Raw genomic sequence first — 20,945 nt, 5'->3', positions numbered from 1 at the left:
TCTCGGTCACCGTGTGTCTGTGCAGCGCCCGGCGCGACGGAGCCCTGCTCTCGGTCACCGTGTGTCTGTGCAGCGCCCGGCGCGACGGAGCCCTGCTCTCGGTCACTGTGTGTCTGTGCAGCGCCTGGCGTGATGGAGCCCTGCTCTCGGTCACCGTGTGTCTGTGCAGCGCCCGGCGTGACGGAGCCCTGCTCTCGGTCACCGTGTGTCTGTGCAGCGCCTGGCGTGATGGAGCCCTGCTCTCGGTCACCGTGTGTCTGTGCAGCGCCTGGCGTGATGGAGCCCTGCTCTCGGTCACTGTGTGTCTGTGCATCGCCCAGGGCGATGGGACTCCGATCTCAGCCACTGTGTATCTGTGCAGCACCTGGCACGATGGGGCCCTGATCTTGATCACTGTGTGCCTGGGCAGCAACCGGCACAATGGGGCCCTGATCTCAGTCACTGTGTGTCTGTGCAGTGCCCAGCAGAACGGGGCCCTGATCTTGGTAACCATGTGTCTGTGCAGTGCCCAGTGCAACAGGACCCTGATGTTGGTTACTGTGTGTCGGTTCAGCGCCCGATACGACGGAGCCCAATCTTGGTTGGGACTTTACGGATTTCTTTAATACACGCACTGATATTTGTCATGGCTTTAGCAAACCTAATTGAGCAAAATGCAGCACTGCGCTTGAGGGCAGCTTGTTCCTCTCCACATGGGGGCACAAGACTGGGAGTCAGGGCTCCTGGGTTCTACCCCTGACTCCGGGAGGGTGTGGGGACCCGTGAGAGCAGAGGAGGTGTCACGGCTCCTGGGTTTTAGTCATGGATGGAGCTGTCAGTGCTTATTTGCTTTTTTCACTGTAGTATCTGAACACCTCCTACCAGAAGGTGTGTTCACCCACCACACCCCCTGTGGGGCAGGGAGCGTGCACTGTCAGCACAGAGCATTCAGGGACCTTGCCCAAGGTGACCCAGGCAGTCTGTGGCAGAGACTCAAAATGCTGGGAAATAGCCACTCGGGGGCAGCAGAGGATAAGGAAAGCGAAAGCGAAAGTTACATTTCTAACCAGAGGGGAACCCGCCCCAGGAACTGCAGTGGGGTTGCTCCTGATCTGTGCGAGATGAGTGCGGGAGAACCAGCCCCAGGGACTCCAGTGGGGTTACTCCTGATTTACACCAGGTGAGCGAGAGGAGAACCAGCCCCAGGGACTCCAGTGGGTTACTCCTCATTTAAACTGGGGGGGAGCGAGAGAGGAGGGCAGGACTGCCACGGCCCAGTTGCGTTCCACCCCTGAGGGCATTTGCTGAAGCTGGAGCCCGCTTTCAGGACAGGCTCAGCAGGTTCATATGATGGGAAATGCTCCACCCAGTTCACAGGGACAGAGGACAACTGGCTGAGCTGGGAGTCCTGGGCCCTCGGAGTGGCTGCAGACAAGAATCGCCCCAGAGCTAGGCCTGGCCAAGAGTGGCAGTGGGGGACTGGGCGCACCCTCTCACGCACTAGGGGATCAGCTCCACTGCACTGCCAGGGGCTGCAGGTGCCGAGATGGACTCCGGGATCACTCCTGATACTGTCTGTGCATCCCATACACCCATCTGTCTTTCTGTGCATCCCATACACCCTGTCTGTCTGTGCATCCTATACTCCCCTCTGCCTATGCATCCCATACAACCATCTTTCTGTCTGTGAATCCCAAACACCCCTCTATCTGTGCATTTGAAACACCCCTCTCTCTCTGCATCCCAAACACCCCTCTGTCCATCTTTACATCCCATACACCCTGTCCCTGTTTGTTAATTGAATACACCCCTCTGTCTGTGCATCCCATACACCCCTCTGTCCATCTGTTCATCCCATACACCCCTCTGTCTGTCTGTGCATCCCAGACACCCTCTGTCGGTCTGTGCATCCCATGCACCGAGTCCCTGTCTGTGCATTGAATACACCCCTCTCTCTGTGCATTCCATACAACCCTCTGTCTGTGCATACCAAACATTCTCTGTCTGTATGTATATCCTATCCAACTCTCTATCCATCTGTGCATCCCATACACCCCTCTGTCTGCATGTATATCCCATACAACCCTCTGTATGACTGTGCATCCCAGACATCCCTCTGTCCATCTGCACATCCCATACACCCTGTCCCTGTCTCTGTATCGAATACACCCCCCGTCTGTGCATCCCATACACCCTGTGCCTCTCTGTGCATCCCATACACCCCTCTGTCTGTCTGTACATCCCATATTCCCCTCCATCTGTGCATCCCATACTCCCCTCTGCCTATGCATCCCATACAACCCTCTTTCTGCCTGTGCATCCCAAACACCCCTCTGTCTGTGCATCTGAAACACCCCTCTGTCCATCTTTACATCCCATACACCCTGTCCCTGTCTGTTAATTGAATACACCCCTCTGTCTGTGCATCCCATACACCCCTCTGTCTGTCTGTGCATCCCAGGTACCCTCTGTTGGTCTGTACATCCCGTGCACCTAGTCCCTGTCTGTGCATCGAATACACCCCTCTCTCTGTGCATTCCATACAACCCTCTGCTTGTGCATACCAAACATCCTCTGTCTGTATGTATATCCTATCCAACCCTGTATCCGTCTGTGCATCCCATATGCCCTCTCTCTGTGCATCCCATAAACCCCTCTGTCTGTGCATCCCATACACCCCTCTGTCTGCATGTATATCCCATACACTCTTTCCCTGTCTCTGCACTGAATACACCCCCCTGTCTGTGCATCCCAGACACTCTATGTCTGTCTGTGCATCCCATACACTCTATGTCCATCTGTTCATCCCATACAACTCTCTGTCTGTTTGTGCATCCCAGACATCCTCTCTCTGTCTTTATATCCCATACACCTTCTGCCTCTCTGTGCATCCCATATGCCCTCTGTCTGTGCATCCCTTACACCCATTTGTCCGTCTGTACATCCTATACACCCTCTTCCTGTCTCTGCATCCCATACACCCCTCTGCCTGTCTGTGCATCCCATACACCGTCTTTCTGTCTGTACATCCCAAACACCCTCTGTCCGTCTGTTCATCCCACACCCCCCTCTGTCTGTGCATCCCAAACATTCCTCTGTCTGTGCATTCCATACACCAGTTTGTCCGTCTTTACATCCAATACACCCTGTCCCTGTCTGTGCATTGAATACACCCCTCTGTCTGTGCATACCAAACACCCTCTGCCGGTCTGTGCATCCCATACACCCCTCTGTCTGTGCACCATCTACACCCCTATGTCTGTCCGTGCATCCCATACTCCCCGCTGTCTGTGCATCACATATACCCTTCTGTCTGTCTGCACATCCCTTACATCCCTCTGTTTGTCTGTGCATCCCATACACGCTCTTCCTGCCTGTGCATCCCATACAACCTGTGTGTGTCTTTACAGCCCATGCAGCCCTCTGTCTTTCTGTTCATCCCATACACCCCCGTGTTTGTCTGTGCATCTGAAACACCCCTCTGTCCTTCTGTGCTTCCCATACACCCTTTGTCTATTTGTGCATCCCAAATACCCCTCTGTCTGTCTATGCATCCCAAACACCCCTCTGCCTGTCTGTGCATCCCATACACCCTCTGTCTATCTTGCATCCCGTACAACCTCTGTCCATCTGCGTATCCCATACACCTCTCTGTCTGTCTGTGCATCCCACTCACCAATCTGTCTGTCTGTTCATCCCATACAACCTCTCTCTGTCTGTCTATGCATCCCATACACCCCTCTACCTCTCTGTGCATCCCATGCACCCTCTGCCTGTCCGTGCAACCCTATATTCACCTCTGTGTCTGTCTGTCCATCCCACAGATCCTCAGCCTGCACTGATACCACGCTCTGCCCACACAAAGGTTGAGAATCATGGCCCCAAACACAGCCCCACACAGCAGATTTGTTCCATCCATGGCTCCTGGGCCCTGTGTGCCTTCAAAACTCTGCAGCCACTCCAGCACAAAAGGCCGTCTAGCATCAGGCCTGGCTTAGCCCTTCCTGAAATCTGGGCACGCTGACAGGCCATGCGGTGGGGCTGGTTCGGGAGCCAGAATTTCCCTTCCATGGGGAATTCTGACAGGCTGAATAATGTTTCTGATCTAAATTGGTGTGACACCCCCCATTTCTCCCCTGCCCCCCCAAATCCCCATGAAATGAAAATTCTGCAAAATCTCGATGTGGGACTGTTGAAATATTTTGTTTCATTCATCATTTCTTTTCTATACAAATGCCTGCATTTGGGGATGTAAACTGGTTCATTTCAACCTTATTGTTTCAATTTGTTTCGTTTAGAGTGTCCTATTGTATATTAAATTGACTATTATAAATATTGTTAGATTTATTATGATATATATACTATGGTCTATATTATATTATATTGACTAATATATAGTGCATATTACATTGATTATTATAATAAATGCTAAATAGGCTCAGAAGGATTTGATTTGTATCTGTAAATGTCAGTAAACATGGATTAACTAAACACACACACACTGATGAAAAAATATTTCCCTCGATGATACTGGAAATTTGCAGATAGGCAAAATAAGAATACTGCTGCTTGAGAACTTATTAGAGTTATTTAAACATGCTTACTTTGTATGTTTTGCCAAGTGATGTGAACAGTTTGTGTTTTACCAGTTATAAAGTGTTCACTTGCTAAGTGTTCAGCGCCTACTGTCGTTAAATAATTATCTGACCCCGTCCCCAATAATTTCCCACCGCTGTGAAAATTAAAATAAATAAAAATGGGGAAAAATGTTTAAACCCATGATTTGGCACAACTGTGAAAAGTTAAATCGATAAAAACTGAAAAAAAATGCTTAAAAGGAACTTTGATTTCATCCATCGAAATTATAAAAACAAAAATTGAATTGTCCCAAGCCTATATAAGTATTATTTTATAATATATTACATTTATTAATCTGTATATGATATACATTATTAAATACAGTGCATTATATGGAATATTAAATAATATATATTTGATTTCAGACTTTAATGTGATAAAAGTCACAGTGAAATTAATTGAAACGACACATTTCCAAGGCAGTATTTGACATGTTGACATGTTCCTGCAAAATATTTCAGTTATGATTAAACTGCTTTTTTCTATGGAAAAGGCGCCCCTCCCCACAAACTTCCCACCCACTTTTCTGCTCAGGCCCCTGATTCCTTTCTGCTTCTTTGAAACATGCAGCCCGTAGTCCCAGACATGCTGCCTGCCCAGCAAGGCTGTCCGGCATCCCCCGGCATGTAAGTGGACTGTGGGGTTTGACCCCAGGCCTTCATTGCTAGTAGCAGGAGCCTCATTTGCTGGAGCTGAAGGAGTAGCTCCTCCAGGTGGTGGCAATAGCAGGCTATTATCCTATTCCATGGAGCGGAGCCCAAAGGGACACATGCCCAGTGCTTGTGTGGGATCCCCATGCAGCAGCTTTCCCTCGTGGGATGAACCGCCCTCCTGGTTCCCACTGGCACAAGAAGGGGGTCTTCGGGTGAGCAGCTATTCCCCTTCTCATCCCTTGTCTCCTTGGTTTCCCTTTAGTTCATTGGCTTTTGTCCAGCCCTGAGGCCAGGAAGAGCCGCCCTGCCAGATGCCGGGAGCCCGTCGCCCACACTGCAGTGCTGCCCTGCTCTCAGCCATCCTCCTCCTGCACGTTCAGGCTGCAGCAACCGGTAAGGAGGCTCTGTCCTTAACAGTGCTGGGTGGTCACAGGGCCCCAGCTGGCTCTCACGTATGGCGGGGACAGTCTGGGGTGACTGCCCTGGTAATGCACTGGGCTCGGGGGTGAGAGCGCAGAATCTAGTGCTCACTCATATGCACAGTAACATGTGACAAATGGAGTCTCTGTCCCTCCCTCCTTCCATCCCCCCCCACATCCATCCCCATATACACCCCTCTATCCACCCACATCCATCCATCTCTCCATCCATCCACCCACATCCATCCATCCACCCACATCCATCTCCATACATACCTCTCCATCCATCCCCCCACATCCATCCCCATACACACCCCTCCATCCATCCCCCACATCCATCCCCATAGACACACCCCACATCCATTCCCATATATACCCCTCTATCTACCCACATCCATCCATCTATCCATCCATCCACCCATCCATCTCCCCACATCCATCCCCATACACCCCTCCATCCATCTCCCAACATCCATCCCCATACACACAAGCCTCCATACATCCCCATACACACCCCTCTATTCATCCACCCACATCCATCCCCATACACACCCCTCCCATGCACCTCCATCCATCCCCATACACACACTCCCTCCCTCCCTCCATCCATCCACACATCCATCCCCATATTCACCCCTCTGTCCCTCCACCTATCCCCCCCATAACCATCCCCGTACACACCCCTCCATCCATCCACTCCATCCATCCACTCCTTCATTTCCCATACACACACCCCTCCACCTTGGCCTCCACATACACACCATCCCTCCCTCCCTGCCTCCTTCCCCCCACTCTACCCCTCCCCCTCTTGCTCACAGCTCTCCCTGAGCCCCTCTCTCCAGGATCCGCTGGGGTGGCAGGTCTGGGGTCTGGGTTGTGTGAGAGGCAAAACCACTTCCCGCCAGTCCCCTCTGACCCCAGGCTTGTCTCTCTGCCCCTTTCCCCAGTGAGTTTCCAGGTTCTGGTTCCCTCCGGTCCCCTCTCTGCTCCACTGGGGGGCACCGTGCTGCTGCCCTGCCACCTCTCCCCTGCACTCAGTGCCCAGGCCATGCAGGTGAAATGGAGCCGGCCCCAGCTAGGCCAGGATGTCCACGTGTACCTGCCGGACGGGAGCGAGGTGCAGGGTGAGAGGTACCGGGGCAGGACGGAGCTCCTGCGGGACGGGATCCAGAGTGGCAGCCTGGCCCTGCGGATCTGGAACCTCACCCTGCGGGACGAAGGACGCTACCTCTGTGACTTCCAGTCTGACACCTACTTCAGCGATGCTGCGTTGGAGCTCCGCCTGATGAGTGAGTGATCCTGGGGTGGGGAGAGCCGGATTCAGCCTGTGATAGGGAGGGGTGGCTCGCGGTGGGGACTTTCCCATGCAGCCTGCTGAAGTCACAGGCCAGAAAACTTCCCCCAGTGACTCCTCCGTCCAGCCCAGAGCAGAGCCTGTGGGGCAGAGACGTCCAGGCTGCATGTAAGGACCCCGAGGTATGTGGGCTCCACCACAGCCCAGCAGAGCCTCCTTCCATAGAGGACGCCCTGCAATGGCAGATATGTGCCCCCTATTTCCAGTGTGGATGTCTCAGCTCCAGTGCCCAGCCATCGGCTCGCCCTCTTCTTGTGTCTGAGGAGCCTTCTACCCTCAGAAACTCTTCCCTGGGTAGAGCCCGGCAAGAGAAGTGTTGTAAGCCACGGGAGGTAACAGTGCCGTTTTCTGTGGTGCTCGTGAGGTATCAGCTGGAGGCCTGTTCAGGGTGCCCCAAAACCCTGGACAAGCTGGGGAGAGACCCGAGGAGAGCAACAAAACAATCAAAGATTTAGAAATCCAGCCCTAGGAGGAAAGGTTGAAAGAACGGGGCATGTCTGATCTTCAGAAGAGAAGACCGAGGGGGACCTGATAACAGCCTTCAGATACGTGAAGGGCTGTTACAAAGAGGATAGGGATCAAGTGTTAGCCATGGCCACTGAAGGTAGGACAAGAAGTAATGGGCTTAATCTGGAGCAAGGGAGATTGAGGTGAGATATTAGGGAAAACTTTGTAACTCTAAGGGGAGTTAAGCTCTGGACCAGGCTCCAAGGGAGGCTGTGGAAACCCCGTCACTGGAGAGTTGTAAGAACAGTTGGACAAACACCTGTCAGGGATGGTCAAGGTTTGCTTGGTTCTGTCTCAGCGCAGGGGGCTGGATATGATAACCTCTCAAGATACTATCCAGCCCTACATTTCTGTGACTCTAAGTCTTCTCTTGGGTAAACTAACTTACACAGGGGTGAGTGAGAGGGGAACCAGGCCCTGGTATGACCAGAAGGAATGAGGAGAGAACGAAATCAAGGGAGAATTCCTGTTGATTTGTTTCCCCCAGGCTCTGGCTCGGATCCCCTCCTCCACGTCAGTGTGTACAAGGACAAGGGGGTCTCGGTCACATGTCTCTCTGCAGGGTGGTACCCAGAGCCCAATGTGCTCTGGAGAAACAGCCATAAAAAAATCCTGAGTCCCGAGTCCGAACAGAAACTGCGAAGTGACAACGGCTTATTCAACGTCTCCAGCACCGTGGTGATGACCAAGAGCTCGGATCCAGCACTGACCTGCGCCCTCAGCCCTGGCTTGCCCGGCCCAGAGAAAGTATCGGCCATTTTCATTTCCGGTGAGCTGCTGATGGAACAAGGAAACACAGAGCTGGAGCCAGATCTCCACTGGTGGAGAATGGCATTTATAAATAGTGAGAACTTTATGGCAGGGGCAATCTCTTACTGCATATCAGTGCAGCGCCCGGCACAACAGGGCCTTGATCTCGGTCACTGTGTGTCTGTGCAGCATCTGGCACGATGGGGCCCCGATCTTGGTCACTGTGTGTCTGTGCAGCGCCCAGCACAACATTACCCTGAGCTCAGTTAGGCTGCTGGAGCCCTGGGACCCTCATCTATCATGTGACCACTATTGTCTCATTGTTCCATTGTATTCCACATCTGTCTTATCCATCTGTTTTGTCCTGTCTTATTATTAGATTGTTAGCTGTTGGGGTAGAGACCGTCTTTTGGTTCCCGAGTTTGTCCAGCCCCTAGCACAGGAGGTTCCTAGTCCATGGCTAGGGACCCGAGGTCATATGAATAATAAATAATAATAGTGGAATATCGTGATTAGAGCTGGCTTGAAAATGTTCAAGGCAGATGCATTTTTGTTGGAAGCAAACCTTTACTGGGAACGTGTCTATTTCAACCAGATATTTGACTGGAATTAGTCAAATCGAATCATTTCGACATTCTCATTTTGTTCCAAAAATGTCAAAATGTTTCATTTCAGCATCATCCTTTGGATTCAGTTTGTTTGGATTTTGATATTATATTGGCATATTCATACTCTACTAGATTAGAGTATATTTATATATTTTATATTAAGCCCATAGGATATATTTGTATTTAATAGTTTGTATTGTATTGTAACCTTTTGACATTACCAAAACCAAAACGGTTTGACGTCATTGAAATGAAACATTCTGAGGGCTCAGAATTGGATTTTTTAAAATTTTGTTTCCGACATTTCACCGTCCATTCCAACCAGGAACACCATCAAATTTTGATATATCGAAATTTCCGGTGGAATGGAAAGTCCATTTTCCAACCAGTTTGCCCGATATTTCTAATGTTAAAAAACAATCTCAGGGAATAAATATTAACAAAAGAACTGATTCCGGCCTTTTCTGTCTATCACAAAGGAGCTAAAAGGGTCCCACCATCTGTTACTAGGTTTGTTAATTATTTTGTGTCACATCTGCATGGGGCAGAATGGGTCATGAGAGTTAACCTGTGTTCTTCTCTTCCCCTGCAGACACTTTCTTCCCCAGAGTTTCCTCTTGGCGGGTCCCCCTCTATCTCATCCTGACGATATGCGTTTGCTTCCTCCCCTTGGTTTCCCTCTACCTATGGAGGATTCACAAAGAGAAAGGTAAAGCCTCCTGTGTAACCCCTTTGCCACCAGAAAGAAAGAAACGAGACATCCTTCAATAGATCTGTAGGTCCTTGGTGCTGTAGACCGCATAGATCCTTGGATGCTCACATGATTTGACCCTCCCTCTTTCTACCTGGGCATATTTTTCCCATTGCCGGTAATTCATGTTAAGAGAGGAAAGGAAATTAATCTTCACTTGGGTGTCAAATATTATAACGTTTCCCAGCCCTTCCGTTATCAGTATTTTCCTTGTGTGTACCCAAAGGCGCTGACTTTTGTTTTTGTAGGTGGATGCTCCACCCCCTCTCTGCCCTGAGGACCCGCCCCCAATCTGTCCCCCCCCAAGACCCCCCGCCCCCCCCCGTTCCTCTTCATACCTTCCCCCGAGCACCTCCTGCCCACTCGTCTCCGCCATCCCCTAAGTCCCCCTGCCTGTTCCTCTCCACCCCCTCCCCCGAATGTCCCCCTGCCCGCCCACCCACTGCTTGCTCCTCTCCGCCCCCGAGCACCTCCCACACACGCTCGCTCATCTCTGCCCCTTCCCCGAATGTCCACCCACCTGCTACTCGCTCCTCTCCGCCCCCTCCCCCAAGCACCTCCCACCGACTCCTCTCCGCCCCCTCCCCCTAGTGACCCCCTGCCCGCCCGCCCACCCACCGCTCGCTCCTCTCCGCCCCGAGCGCTTCCCGCTTGCACTGGCTACTCTCCGCCCCTCCCTCTAATGTCAGCCCACCTGCCGCTCGCTCCTCTCCGCCCCTCCCCCGAATGTCCCCCTGCCCGCCCACCCACTGCTTGCTCCTCTCCGCCCCCGAGCACCTCCCACACACGCTCGCTCATCTCTGCCCCTTCCCCGAATGTCCACCCACCTGCTACTCGCTCCTCTCCGCCCCCTCCCCCAAGCGCCTCCCACCGACTCCTCTCCGCCCCCTCCCCCTAGTGACCCCCTGCCCGCCCGCCCACCCACTGCTCGCTCCTCTCCGCCCCTGAGCGCTTCCCGCTTGCACTGGCTACTCTCCGCCCCTCCCTCTAATGTCAGCCCACCTGCCGCTCGCTCCTCTCCGCCCCTCCCCCGAGCGCCTCCCACCCACTCCTCTCCACCCCCTCCCTCGAGTATCCGCCAGCCCGCTGCTCACTCCTCTCCACCCGCAAGTGCCTCCTGCCCATGCTTGCTCCTCTCTGCTCCCTCCCCCAAGTGCCTCCTGCCCACTCTTCTCCGCCCCCTCCCCCGAGTGTCCCCCCGCCCACCTGCCCACCCGCCACTCTCTCTTCTCCACCCCCAAGTGCCTCCAGCCTATGCCCGCTCCTCTCCACCTCCTCCCCCGTGTCCCCTCATCCACCCACCACCGCTCACTCCTCTCAGCCTCCAAGTGCCTCCCACCCACTCCTCTCCGCCCCCTCCCTGGAGTGCTTCCCCCCTGCCGCCCACACGGTGCTCCTCCTTTCCATCCCTGAGTATCTCCCGCCCGCGCTCACTCCTCTCCGCCCCCTCCCCCAAGAGCCTCCAGCCCACTCCTCTCTGCCCCCTCCCCTGAGTATCCCTCTGTCCACCCACCCACTGCTCGCTCCTCTCCACCCCTGAGCACCTCCCACCCACTCCTCTCCACCCCCTCCCCCGAGTGTCCCCCTGCCCTCCTGCCACTTGCTCCTTTCCACCCCCAAGTGCCTGCTGCCCGCGCTCACTCCTCTCCGCCCCTCCCCCGAGTGTCCCCCTGCCCTCCCACCACTTGCTCCTCTCCACCCCCAAGTGCCTCCTGCCCGCACTCGCTCCTCTCTGCCCCTCCCAAGTGTCCGCCCACCCGCTGCTCGCTCCTCTCCGCCCCCTACCCCGAGCACCTCCTGGCCACTCCTCTCTGCCCCCTCCCCTGAGTGTCTCCCGCATCCACCCACCACCGCTCACTCCTCTCTGCCCCAAGCACTTCCTGCTCGCTCCTTTCCATCCCCTCCCCTGAGTATCTCCTGCCTGCCACTCACTCCTCTCCACCCCCGAGTGCCTCCCACCTGCGTTCACTCCTCTCCACCCCTCCCCAAGTGTCCCCCTGCCCGCCCACCCACTGCTCGCTCCTCTCCGCCCCCGAGTGCCTCCCACCTGCGTTCACTCCTCTCTGCCCCTCCCCAAGTGTCCCCCTGCCCGCCCACCCACTGCTCGCTCCTCTCCACCCCCGAGTGCCTCCCACCTGCGTTCACTCCTCTCTGCCCCTCCCCAAGTGTCCCCCTGCCCGCCCACCCACTGCTCGCTCCTCTCCGCCCCCGAGTGCCTCCCACCTGCGTTCACTCCTCTCTGCCCCTCCCCAAGTGTCCCCCTGCCAGCCCACCCACTGCTCGCTCCTCTCCGCCCCCGAGTGCCTCCCACCTGCGTTCACTCCTCTCTGCCCCTCCCCAAGTGTCCCCCTGCCCGCCCACCCACTGCTCGCTCCTCTCCACCCCCGAGTGCCTCCCACCTGCGTTCACTCCTCTCTGCCCCTCCCCAAGTGTCCCCCTGCCCGCCCACCCACGGCTCGCTCCTCTCCACCCCCGAGTGCCTCCCACCTGCGTTCACTCCTCTCCGCCCCTCCCCAAGTGTCCCCCTGCCCGCCCACCCACTGCTCGCTCCTCTCCGCCCCCGAGTGCCTCCCACCTGAGTTCACTCCTCTCCGCCCCTCCCCAAGTGTCCCCCTGCCCGCCCACCCACTGCTCGCTCCTCTCCACCCCCGAGTGCCTCCCACCTGCGTTCACTCCTCTCCGCCCCTCCCCAAGTGTCCCCCTGCCCGCCCACCCACGGCTCGCTCCTCTCCACCCCCGAGTGCCTCCCACCAACACTCGCTCCTTTCCGCCCCTCCCCCGAGTGTTCCCCTGCCCGCCCACCCACTGCTCGCTCCTCTCCACCCCCGAGTGCCTCCCACCTGCGTTCACTCCTCTCCGCCCCTCCCCAAGTGTCCCCCTGCCCGCCCACCCACTGCTCGCTCCTCTCCACCCCCGAGTGCCTCCCACTTGCGTTCACTCCTCTCCGCCCCTCCCCAAGTGTCCCCCTGCCCGCCCACCCACGGCTCGCTCCTCTCCACCCCCGAGTGCCTCCCACCAACACTCGCTCCTTTCCGCCCCTCCCCCGAGTGTTCCCCTGCCCGCCCACCCACTGCTCGCTCCTCTCCACCCCCGAGTGCCTCCCACCTGCGTTCACTCCTCTCCGCCCCTCCCCAAGTGTCCCCCTGCCCGCCCACCCACTGCTCGTTCCTCTCCACCCCCGAGTGCCTCCCACCTGCGTTCACTCCTCTCTGCCCCTCCCCAAGTGTCCCCCTGCCCGCCCACCCACGGCTCGCTCCTCTCCACCCCCGAGTGCCTCCCACCAACACTCGCTCCTTTCCGCCCCTCCCCCGAGTGTTCCCCTGCCCGCCCACCCACTGCTCGCTCCTCTCCACCCCCGAGTGCCTCCCACCTGCGTTCACTCCTCTCCGCCCCTCCCCAAGTGTCCCCCTGCCCGCCCACCCACTGCTCGTTCCTCTCCACCCCCGAGTGCCTCCCACCTGCGTTCACTCCTCTCCGCCCCTCCCCAAGTGTCCCCCTGCCCGCCCACCCACTGCTCGTTCCTCTCCACCCCCGAGTGCCTCCCACCTGCATTCACTCCTCTCTGCCCCTCCCCAAGTGTCCCCCTGCCCGCCCACCCACTGCTCGCTCCTCTCCACCCCCGAGTGCCTCCCACCAACACTCGCTCCTTTCCGCCCCTCCCCCGAGTGTCCCCCCGCCTGCCTACCGCCACTCACTCCTCTCCGCCCCCAAATGCCTCCCGCCCACGCCTGTCTGCTCTCCTGCCGTGAGGGCAAGTGACGGGGGGAGAGTGCAGAGGGGAGCGAGTGGGGAGGCAGGAAGAGATGCAGCACAGGCGGGGCCACGGGGGAAGAGGCCAAGTGGGGGCGGGGCCTTGGGGTGGAGTGCGGGTGGGGCCTCAGGGCAGGGCCACGGTCTGTGGGTATATTTTTTTTCCGTGGGCGCTTGAGCCCCGGAGCACCCCCAGTCATCATCTATGTGCGTACCACAGTAGCCTCTAGATACCCCACCTGAGATCTGTGCCCCCTTGTGTCGGGCGCTGCACAGACACCCCGGAAGAGATGGTCCCTGCTGTCTTGAGAGTTAACAGCACCCTCAGGTGGCCAGTGCCCTGTCAGTGAATGTGTTTCTCCGTTTGTTTTACAGGTGCCATGTACACACTGCTAAGTAAGTTTCTTCTTCACCGTCAGCCATTCCTGGGGGTTGGGCCATGTCAACTCAGACTGGGTAATGACTCCTTTGAATCAGGCTCCACCTGGCGAGGTTTCTGGTGGCGCCGGCGCAAGCGGCTCGGGGAAGGCAAAAGCCCTGGCAAATCTGGGGCTGGGGTATTACGCCCAGAGAGGCAGTGAGTGGGTCCCCTAGGGCAGGGGCGGGCAAACTTTTTGGCCTGAGGGCTGCATCAGGTTTCTGAAATTGTATGGAGGGTCAGTTAGGGGAGGCTGTGCCTCCCCAAACAGCCAGGCATGGCCCGGTCCCCACCCCCTATCTGACCATCCCCTCTGCTTCTCGCCCCCTGATGGCCCCCCGGGACTTCTGCCCCATCCAACCCTCCCATTCTCTGACGGCCCCCGGGGACCCCTGCCCCATCCACACCCCCCGGTCTCTGTCCCCTGTCCATCCCTGGATCTCCCGCCCCATTCAACCCCCCCCCTCCTTCCTGACTGCCCCCTGGGACCCCTGCCCATCCAACCACCCCTTCTCCCTGACCGATCCCGGACCCCCTGCCCCCGCCGCCCCATCCAACCCCCCCCCTTCCTGACTGCCACCCCTGGGACCCCTGCCCTATCCACCCCCCATGCTCCCTGTCCCCTGACCACCCCCGGAACCCCTGCCCCTGACTGCCCCCCGCCGCCCCATCCAACCCCTCCTCTCCTTCCTGACTGCCCCCCCTCGAACCCCTGTTCCCCGCCTTTCGACCGCCCTGACCCCTATCCACACCCCCAGCCCCTGACCAACCCCCGAACTCCCCTGCCCTCTATCCAACCCCCCCTCCCCCCCTGCTCCCTGCCCCCTTACTGTGCTGCACCGGAGCACCGGTGGCTGGCGGCACGGCTGCACCAGGACGGGCAGCGACGCTGCGCAGCACAGGTACAGACTAACACAGCTACCCCCTGATCCTTGACCTTCCCGATGTGATCCGCGCGGATTTTTCCTCTCAGAACTGCCTTGAATTTCAGGTATACAAAAATAAGTTCAAAAAGGCTCGAATCGGGAACTGAAGGTTTTGTTTGGGTCGAGGAGGTTCTTCTGATGGGACAAGGGAGGTGGGCAGACCTAGGCTGCCCCGGGTATCTCTGAGCATTGGTTCTCCCAGCGGGGTGGGTTTAATGCTGGGCCCAGAGCGAGAAATGAACAGGTTTGGAACCCAGGCCCCTGATAACGTGCTGTCTCTTTGTGTCCACAGAGGGAAGCCACGGTAGACCAAGTGAGTGTGGATTTGATCTCTAGACTATACGTAACTTAGCGAGGCAGCTCTGCCCTGGCCTAATGTTCTCTTCTCATTTCAGGTTGGAAAGAAGCATTTCTCAAAGCCGGTAAATCCAAAATGGAGAGTTAAGTCTAGCAGGGTATGGGTGGGCAACTGGGAGTCAGGACTCCTGGGTTCTAAGATTGGCTGTGGGAGGGGAGAGGAGTCTAGTAGTTAAGAAAAAGTGGGGGCTGGGAGTCAGGACTCCTGGCTCTGTCCCCAACTCTGGGAGGGGAGTGGGGTCTAGTGGGTTATGGGTGGGCACCTGGGAGTCAGAACTCCTGGGTTCTATCCCCAACTCTGGGAGAGAAGTGGGGTCTAGTGGGTTATGGGTGGGCAACTGGGAGTCAGGACTCCTGGGCTCTATCCCCAACTCTGGGAGGGGAGTGGGGTCTAGTGGGTTATGAGTGGGCAACTGGGAGTCAGGACTCCTGGGTTCTAACATTGGCCATGGGAGGGGGGAGGTGTCTAATAGATATGGGAAAGTGGGGGCTGGGAGTCAGGACTCCTGGGTTCTGTTCCAGCTCTGGGAGGGGCGTGGAGAGTCGTGGTTTAAGCAGGGTGCACCGTGCTCCTAGGCGATGTTTCTCCCTGACTCCCAGCTTTTGCTGGAGTTTTGCTTTAAAACGTCTCATTCTCCAGCTGTACCAATTTAAGTATTTGAAATGAGCAAACTGCCTTCCCTGAAACTGTCCCCACCCCCGGTCCCGCATCTGTCTATCTCTAGCGGACGTGACCCTGGACCCAAGAACAGCTCACCCCAGTCTGGAGCTGTCTGCAGACAGGAAAAGCCTAAAGAACATAGGTACAAGACAATCACTGCCTAATGGCCTGGGGAGATTCGACGTTTACTCGTGCGTGCTGGGCTCCGATGGCTATGAGTTGGGGACGCATTACTGGGATGTGGAGGTGGCCAGCACAGGGGGCTGGGCTCTGGGTGTCACCAGGGAGTCTGTCAGCAGGAAGGGATGGTTCAATTTCAGCCCCAAGCAAGGCACGTGGGCCATCCAGCTCTCCAGGGGCCAATACCGGGTAGTCACTGCAGAATGGAGCCCGCTGGACCTGCTGCAGAGCCCTGGCAAGATCAGAGTGTATCTGGACTATGAAGGAGGGGTTGTGTGCTTCTATGATGCTGACACCATGGCCCCCCTCCACGCCTTCACTGCCCTCTTTACGGGGAAGATCTACCCATTCTTCTGGGTCTGGTCTGTAGGGACCTCCCTTAGACTATGTTCCTGAGCCTCTCCCAGCCAGATCTCTGCACATGCAAACCTGCCAATGCATCACACCAGCCACCACAATTGGAGTGTGGGGGGGAAGACGCATGTTGTGTCAGTATGGGCTGTTGGCCATGTTTTATTAGTGAGGATCCCTTGCTGAAAGGCAGTTTTCACACTACGTCAATGGAAATAAACCTGTTCTTCAAAAAAGAAAAGCAAATTTCATCACACGCAAAGGTAACATCCACCTCTGACAAAGTGGAAATCGTCTGTGATATTTTTATGACACCTTTTTGTACTTCAGTTTCCCCTCCATGTTGCATTGTTACCCAGTGGGGGAAAAAGGCTGTTTGCTCTCAGGGCCCGCTAAGAGACATAGGTGTGGGTGTCGCCCGGCTGTCTGGGCCTCAGTCCCCATATCAGTGGAGTATCTGGGAAGACCGTGGCAAATCCAGTCACCAGGACATTGGCACCTACCATCCAAGGACCCAGAGGGAGATGGATTCCATCTCTGCAGGGAGCTGAGCAACATCCACCAGCTGGAGAACAGAGGACTGAAGTGTGGGGAGGTGTGGGTATAAGTTGGCTGCTCACCTGATGTCTGACTAAAGAGGTCAGAGGGGGAGACAAATGGAGCTTGACCATGGGGGTTCACTACAGCTTGGCTGGGCTCTTGGCTGACCAGAAAGGTCTATGCTTTAATGTTCAGTTCTCTGTGCTAACCTAAGGACTTCTTAGGCTGTGTCCAGCTGACCAATAAACCCGACTTCTTTGGACAATGCTATTTGAGTGTCACTGCAAATCCTGGCTGAGGTGCATGAGTCCCTGAAGCATGGACAAGTCTCTACCACAGGGCTGGATCCAGTCCACCAGCTGTTTTAATCCGGCCCTCGATCTCCCACTGGGGTGCGGGGTCTGGGGCTTGCCCCGCTCCAGCACTCCAGCCAGGGAGCAGGGTCTGGGGCTGCTCCACACGGCTCCCGGAAGCAGCAGCATGGCCCCCCTCCAGCTCCTATGTGTAGAGGCAGCCAGGAGGCTCCACTCTGAATACTGCCCCCTCCCCAAGTGCTGCCCTCTGCAGCTCCTGTTGGCCAGGAACCACAGCCAATGGGAGCTTCAGGGACAGTGCCTGCGGACAGGGCAGTGTGCAGAGCTGCCTAGCCATGCCTCTGGGTAGGAGCCAGAGAAGGGACATGCTGCTGCTTCTGGGAGCCGCTTGAGGTAAGCGCTGCCCAGTGCTTGCACCCCTGAGCCTCTCCCCGTGCCACAACCCTCTGCCCCAGCCCTGATCCCCCACCCACCCTCCATACCCCTCAATCCCAGCCCAGAGAACCCTCCAAAGCCCTCATCCCCAACCCCACCCCAGAGCCCGCACGCCTTGTACCCAACTCTCTGTCCCAGCCCTGAGCCCCCTCCCACACTCCAAACCCATCACCTTCACACATCACCTTCATATTGGTGCACATAACAAAATTCATTCCACACATGGCTGGGAAAAATTAGCGGGAATGCTGGCCAGGTGCCCAGGTAACAGGGGATTCAGTACCCAGACTGCAGCGGGTCTGCACCCAGTTTCTCTCTTCTTTTTGCTGCTCTGTCACTTTTCCAAAGGTGGAGAAGTTTGGTACAGAATGGACAAAGATAAAGAACACCCCTGCCGCCCAGCTATTACATGATTATTATTTATGGCTGTGTTTGTAGCATGGCAGTGCCTGGGAGCCCCTGACACAGACCAGACCCTGTGACGCTAGATGCTGTCTGCAAAAAGACAGGGGAAAGATAATCAAAGAAAGTTTTAAGTGAGTCGTTTGGGCTCTTACATTCAGTGGCAGGAGAGGTGGGGAAACCTGGGAAGAACCACCCCCCCCAAAGTCTAAAATATTTTACAAATCCAAATGAAAACCGCCATTCAACACAACAGGAAAAGGGCCTCATTCCAAAATTCCCCATGGAAAACATCAACGACGACACCTTTTTGGGTGGGTTGAAACATTCCCAGTCATGGGTTGTACTAGCCCAGCCATGGAGTGAGGCCCACCAAGGGACATCTACACTGGAATAAAAGATCCATGGCTGGCCCACAGCAGCTGACTCACATTTGTGGGGCTCAGGCTGCGGAGCTGAAAGTTGCTGTGTAGACGTTCAGGCGGGGGTTGGAGCCTGGCCCCTGGGACCATGCAAGCAGGGAGGATCCCAGAGCCAGGACGCCAATCCAAGCCTGAACATCTACACAGCAACATTTAACCTCCGAAGTCAAGCCCTGTGAGCCCAACTCAGCTGACCCAGGCCAGCTTCAGCCATGCAGTGGGGCTTGTATTCCAATGTAGCTGAAGTCAATGGGGCTACAGCCGGTGTCAGTGGGCTATAGCTCCATTGGAGTCATGGGCCAGATCCCCAGCTGGGGTCATAAAATCAGAGAACTGGAAGGAACCTCGAGAGGTCATCCAGTCCCCTGCACCCATGGCAGGACTAAATATGATCTAGACCAGTGGTTCCCAAACTTGTTCCGCCACTTGTGCAGGGAAAGCCCCCGGCGGGCCCGACTGGTTTGTTTACCTGCCGCGTCCGCAGGTTCGAGCGATCACAGATCCCTGCGGATGCAGCAGGTAAACAAATGGGCCCGGCCCGCCAGGGGCTTTCCCTGCACAAGCGGTGGAACAAGTTTGGGAACCACTGATCTAGAGCATCCCTGACAGGTGTTTGTCCAACCTGCTCTTAAAAATCCCCAATGATGGAGACTCAACAGCCTCCCTAGGCAATTTATTCCAGTGCTTCACCACCCTGACAGTTGCTGCAATTTAAGCCCATTGGCTCTTGTCCTATTCTCAGAGGTTAAGAACAATTTTTCTCCTTCCTCCTTGTAACAACCTTTTATGTACTTGAAAACTGTTATCATGTCCCCTCTCAGTCTTCTCTTCTCCAGACTAAACAAATCCAATTTTTTCAATCTTCCCTCATAGGTCATGTTTACTAGACTTTTCATCATTTTTGTTCTCTGGACTTTCTCCAATTTGTCCACATCTTTCCTGAAATGTGGTGCCCAGAACTGGACACAATACTCCAGTTGAGGCCTAATCAGCGCGGAGTAGAGCGGAAGAATTACTTCTCATATCTTGCTTACAATACTCCTGATAATGATGTTTTCTTTTTTTGCAACAGCATTACACTGTTGACTTATATTTAGCTTGTGATCCACTATGACCCCCAGATCCCTTTCTGCAGTACTCCTTCCTAGGCAGTCATTTCCCATTTTGTATGTGTGCAAATGATTGTTCCTTCCTAAATTGAGTACTTCGCATTTGTCCTTAATGAATTTCATTCTATTTACTTCAGACCATTTCTCCAGTTTGTCCAGATCATTTTGAATATTAATCCTATCCTCCAAAGCCCTTGCAACCCATCCCAGCTTGGTATTGTCCGCAAACTTTATAAGTGTACTCTCTATGCCATTATCTAAATCATTTATGAAGATATTGAACAGAACCGGACCCAGAACTGATCCCTGCGGGACCCCACTCGTTATGCTCTTCCAGCATGACTGTGAACCATGGATAACTACTTTCTGGGAACAATTTTCCAAACAGTTATGCACCCACCTTGTCGTAGCTCCATCTCGGTTGTATTTCCCTAGTTTGTTTATGAGAAGGTTATGAGAGACAGTATCAAAAGCCTTACTAAAGTCAAGATATACCACATCTACCGCTTCCCCCCTATCCACAAGGCTTGTTACCCTGTCAAAGAAAGCTATCAGGTTGGTTTGACACGATTTGTTCTTGACAAATCCATGATGACTGTTATTTATCACCTTTTTATCTTCTAGGTGTTTGCAAATTGATTGCTTAATTATTTGCTCCATTATCTTTCCGATTATAGAAGTTAAGCTGACTGGTCTGTAATTCCCCAGGTTGTCCTTATTTCCCTTTTTATAGATGGACATTATATTTGCCCTTTTCCAGTCTTCTGGAATGTCTCCCATCTTCCATGACTTTTCAAAGATAATTGCTAATGGCTCAGATATCGCCTCAGTCAGCTCCTTGAATATTCTAGGATGCATTTCATCAGGCCCTGGTGATTTGAAGGCATCTAACTTGTCTAAGTAACTTTTGACTTGTTCTTTCTCTATTTTAGACTTTGATCAATGGGCCGTAGCTCCATTGGAATCAATGGGGCCAGATCCCCAGCTGGGGTCAATGGGCCATAGCACCATTGGAGTCAATGGGGTCAGATCCACAGCTGGGGACAATCAGCGTCACTCCACTGGAGTCAGCATCCCTCTGATCAGAGCTTCCAAGCTTGCTCTGTAAGTGAGCTGGAGCTTGCTAGCTAGCAGCCGTCTCCTTCCCACAACCCTCCACCATCCCAGCCCTGGCACAAAGTCCATAGCCCTTGGTGATTGCCACCAAGAGAGCGAGATACCACGCCCATTGCTGCAGCAAAGGCTCAAAATTCTACTGGGCAGGGGCCGTCGGGATCCAATCCCAAGGGGGCAGTGCTGCCCGTGCCCCTGCTCCAGGGGCAGCCCACAGGGAATGGAGCTGAGAGTGTGGTGGTGCTTTGCAGGACAGTGGGAGAGGTAGATGCATCCAGCACTATAGCACCTGCCTTGAGGATATTGAC

The 20,945-nt window shown here is 55.1% G+C and overlaps 1 protein-coding gene across 3 annotated transcripts; it reads left to right on the top strand.

Annotated features, from left to right (window-relative positions):
* The first annotated feature begins 1,002 nt into the window (after positions 1-1,002).
* On the top strand, positions 1,003-17,112 carry LOC102948134 (butyrophilin subfamily 1 member A1). Of its 3 annotated transcripts, none has more exons than XM_037913582.1 (9): positions 1,003-1,159; positions 5,533-5,663; positions 6,637-6,978; positions 8,038-8,319; positions 9,501-9,617; positions 13,785-13,805; positions 15,046-15,066; positions 15,149-15,175; positions 15,836-17,112. In XM_037913582.1, exons 2-9 carry the CDS (start codon positions 5,582-5,584, stop codon positions 16,345-16,347), a joined length of 1,404 nt encoding a protein of 467 aa, XP_037769510.1. In that variant the 5' UTR covers positions 1,003-1,159; positions 5,533-5,581; the 3' UTR covers positions 16,348-17,112. The 3 variants fall into 3 exon arrangements, with proteins under 3 accessions (XP_037769510.1, XP_043384752.1, XP_043384751.1); XM_043528817.1 differs by having other exon boundaries at positions 1,082-1,097; positions 5,530-5,663; XM_043528816.1 differs by lacking the exon at positions 1,003-1,159 and adding an exon at positions 1,170-1,215 and having other exon boundaries at positions 5,530-5,663.
* The last annotated feature ends 3,833 nt before the right edge of the window (positions 17,113-20,945 follow it).

The sequence above is a fragment of the Chelonia mydas genome, chromosome 14 (assembly GCF_015237465.2).
Source record: "Chelonia mydas isolate rCheMyd1 chromosome 14, rCheMyd1.pri.v2, whole genome shotgun sequence".
NCBI classification, from domain to species: domain Eukaryota; kingdom Metazoa; phylum Chordata; order Testudines; family Cheloniidae; genus Chelonia; species Chelonia mydas.
This window is presented reverse-complemented; position numbering and strand designations above follow the sequence as displayed.

Coding starts and splice junctions, on each gene's coding strand:
- LOC102948134 (XM_037913582.1), top strand. CDS start 5,582: ATGCCGGGAGCCCGTCGCCCACACTGCAGTGCTGCCCTGCTCTCAGCC. Junction 5,664..6,636: donor CGTTCAGGCTGCAGCAACCG/GTAAGGAGGCTC, acceptor CCCTTTCCCCAG/TGAGTTTCCAGGTTCTGGTT. Junction 15,067..15,148: donor GGGAAGCCACGGTAGACCAA/GTGAGTGTGGAT, acceptor TTCTCATTTCAG/GTTGGAAAGAAGCATTTCTC.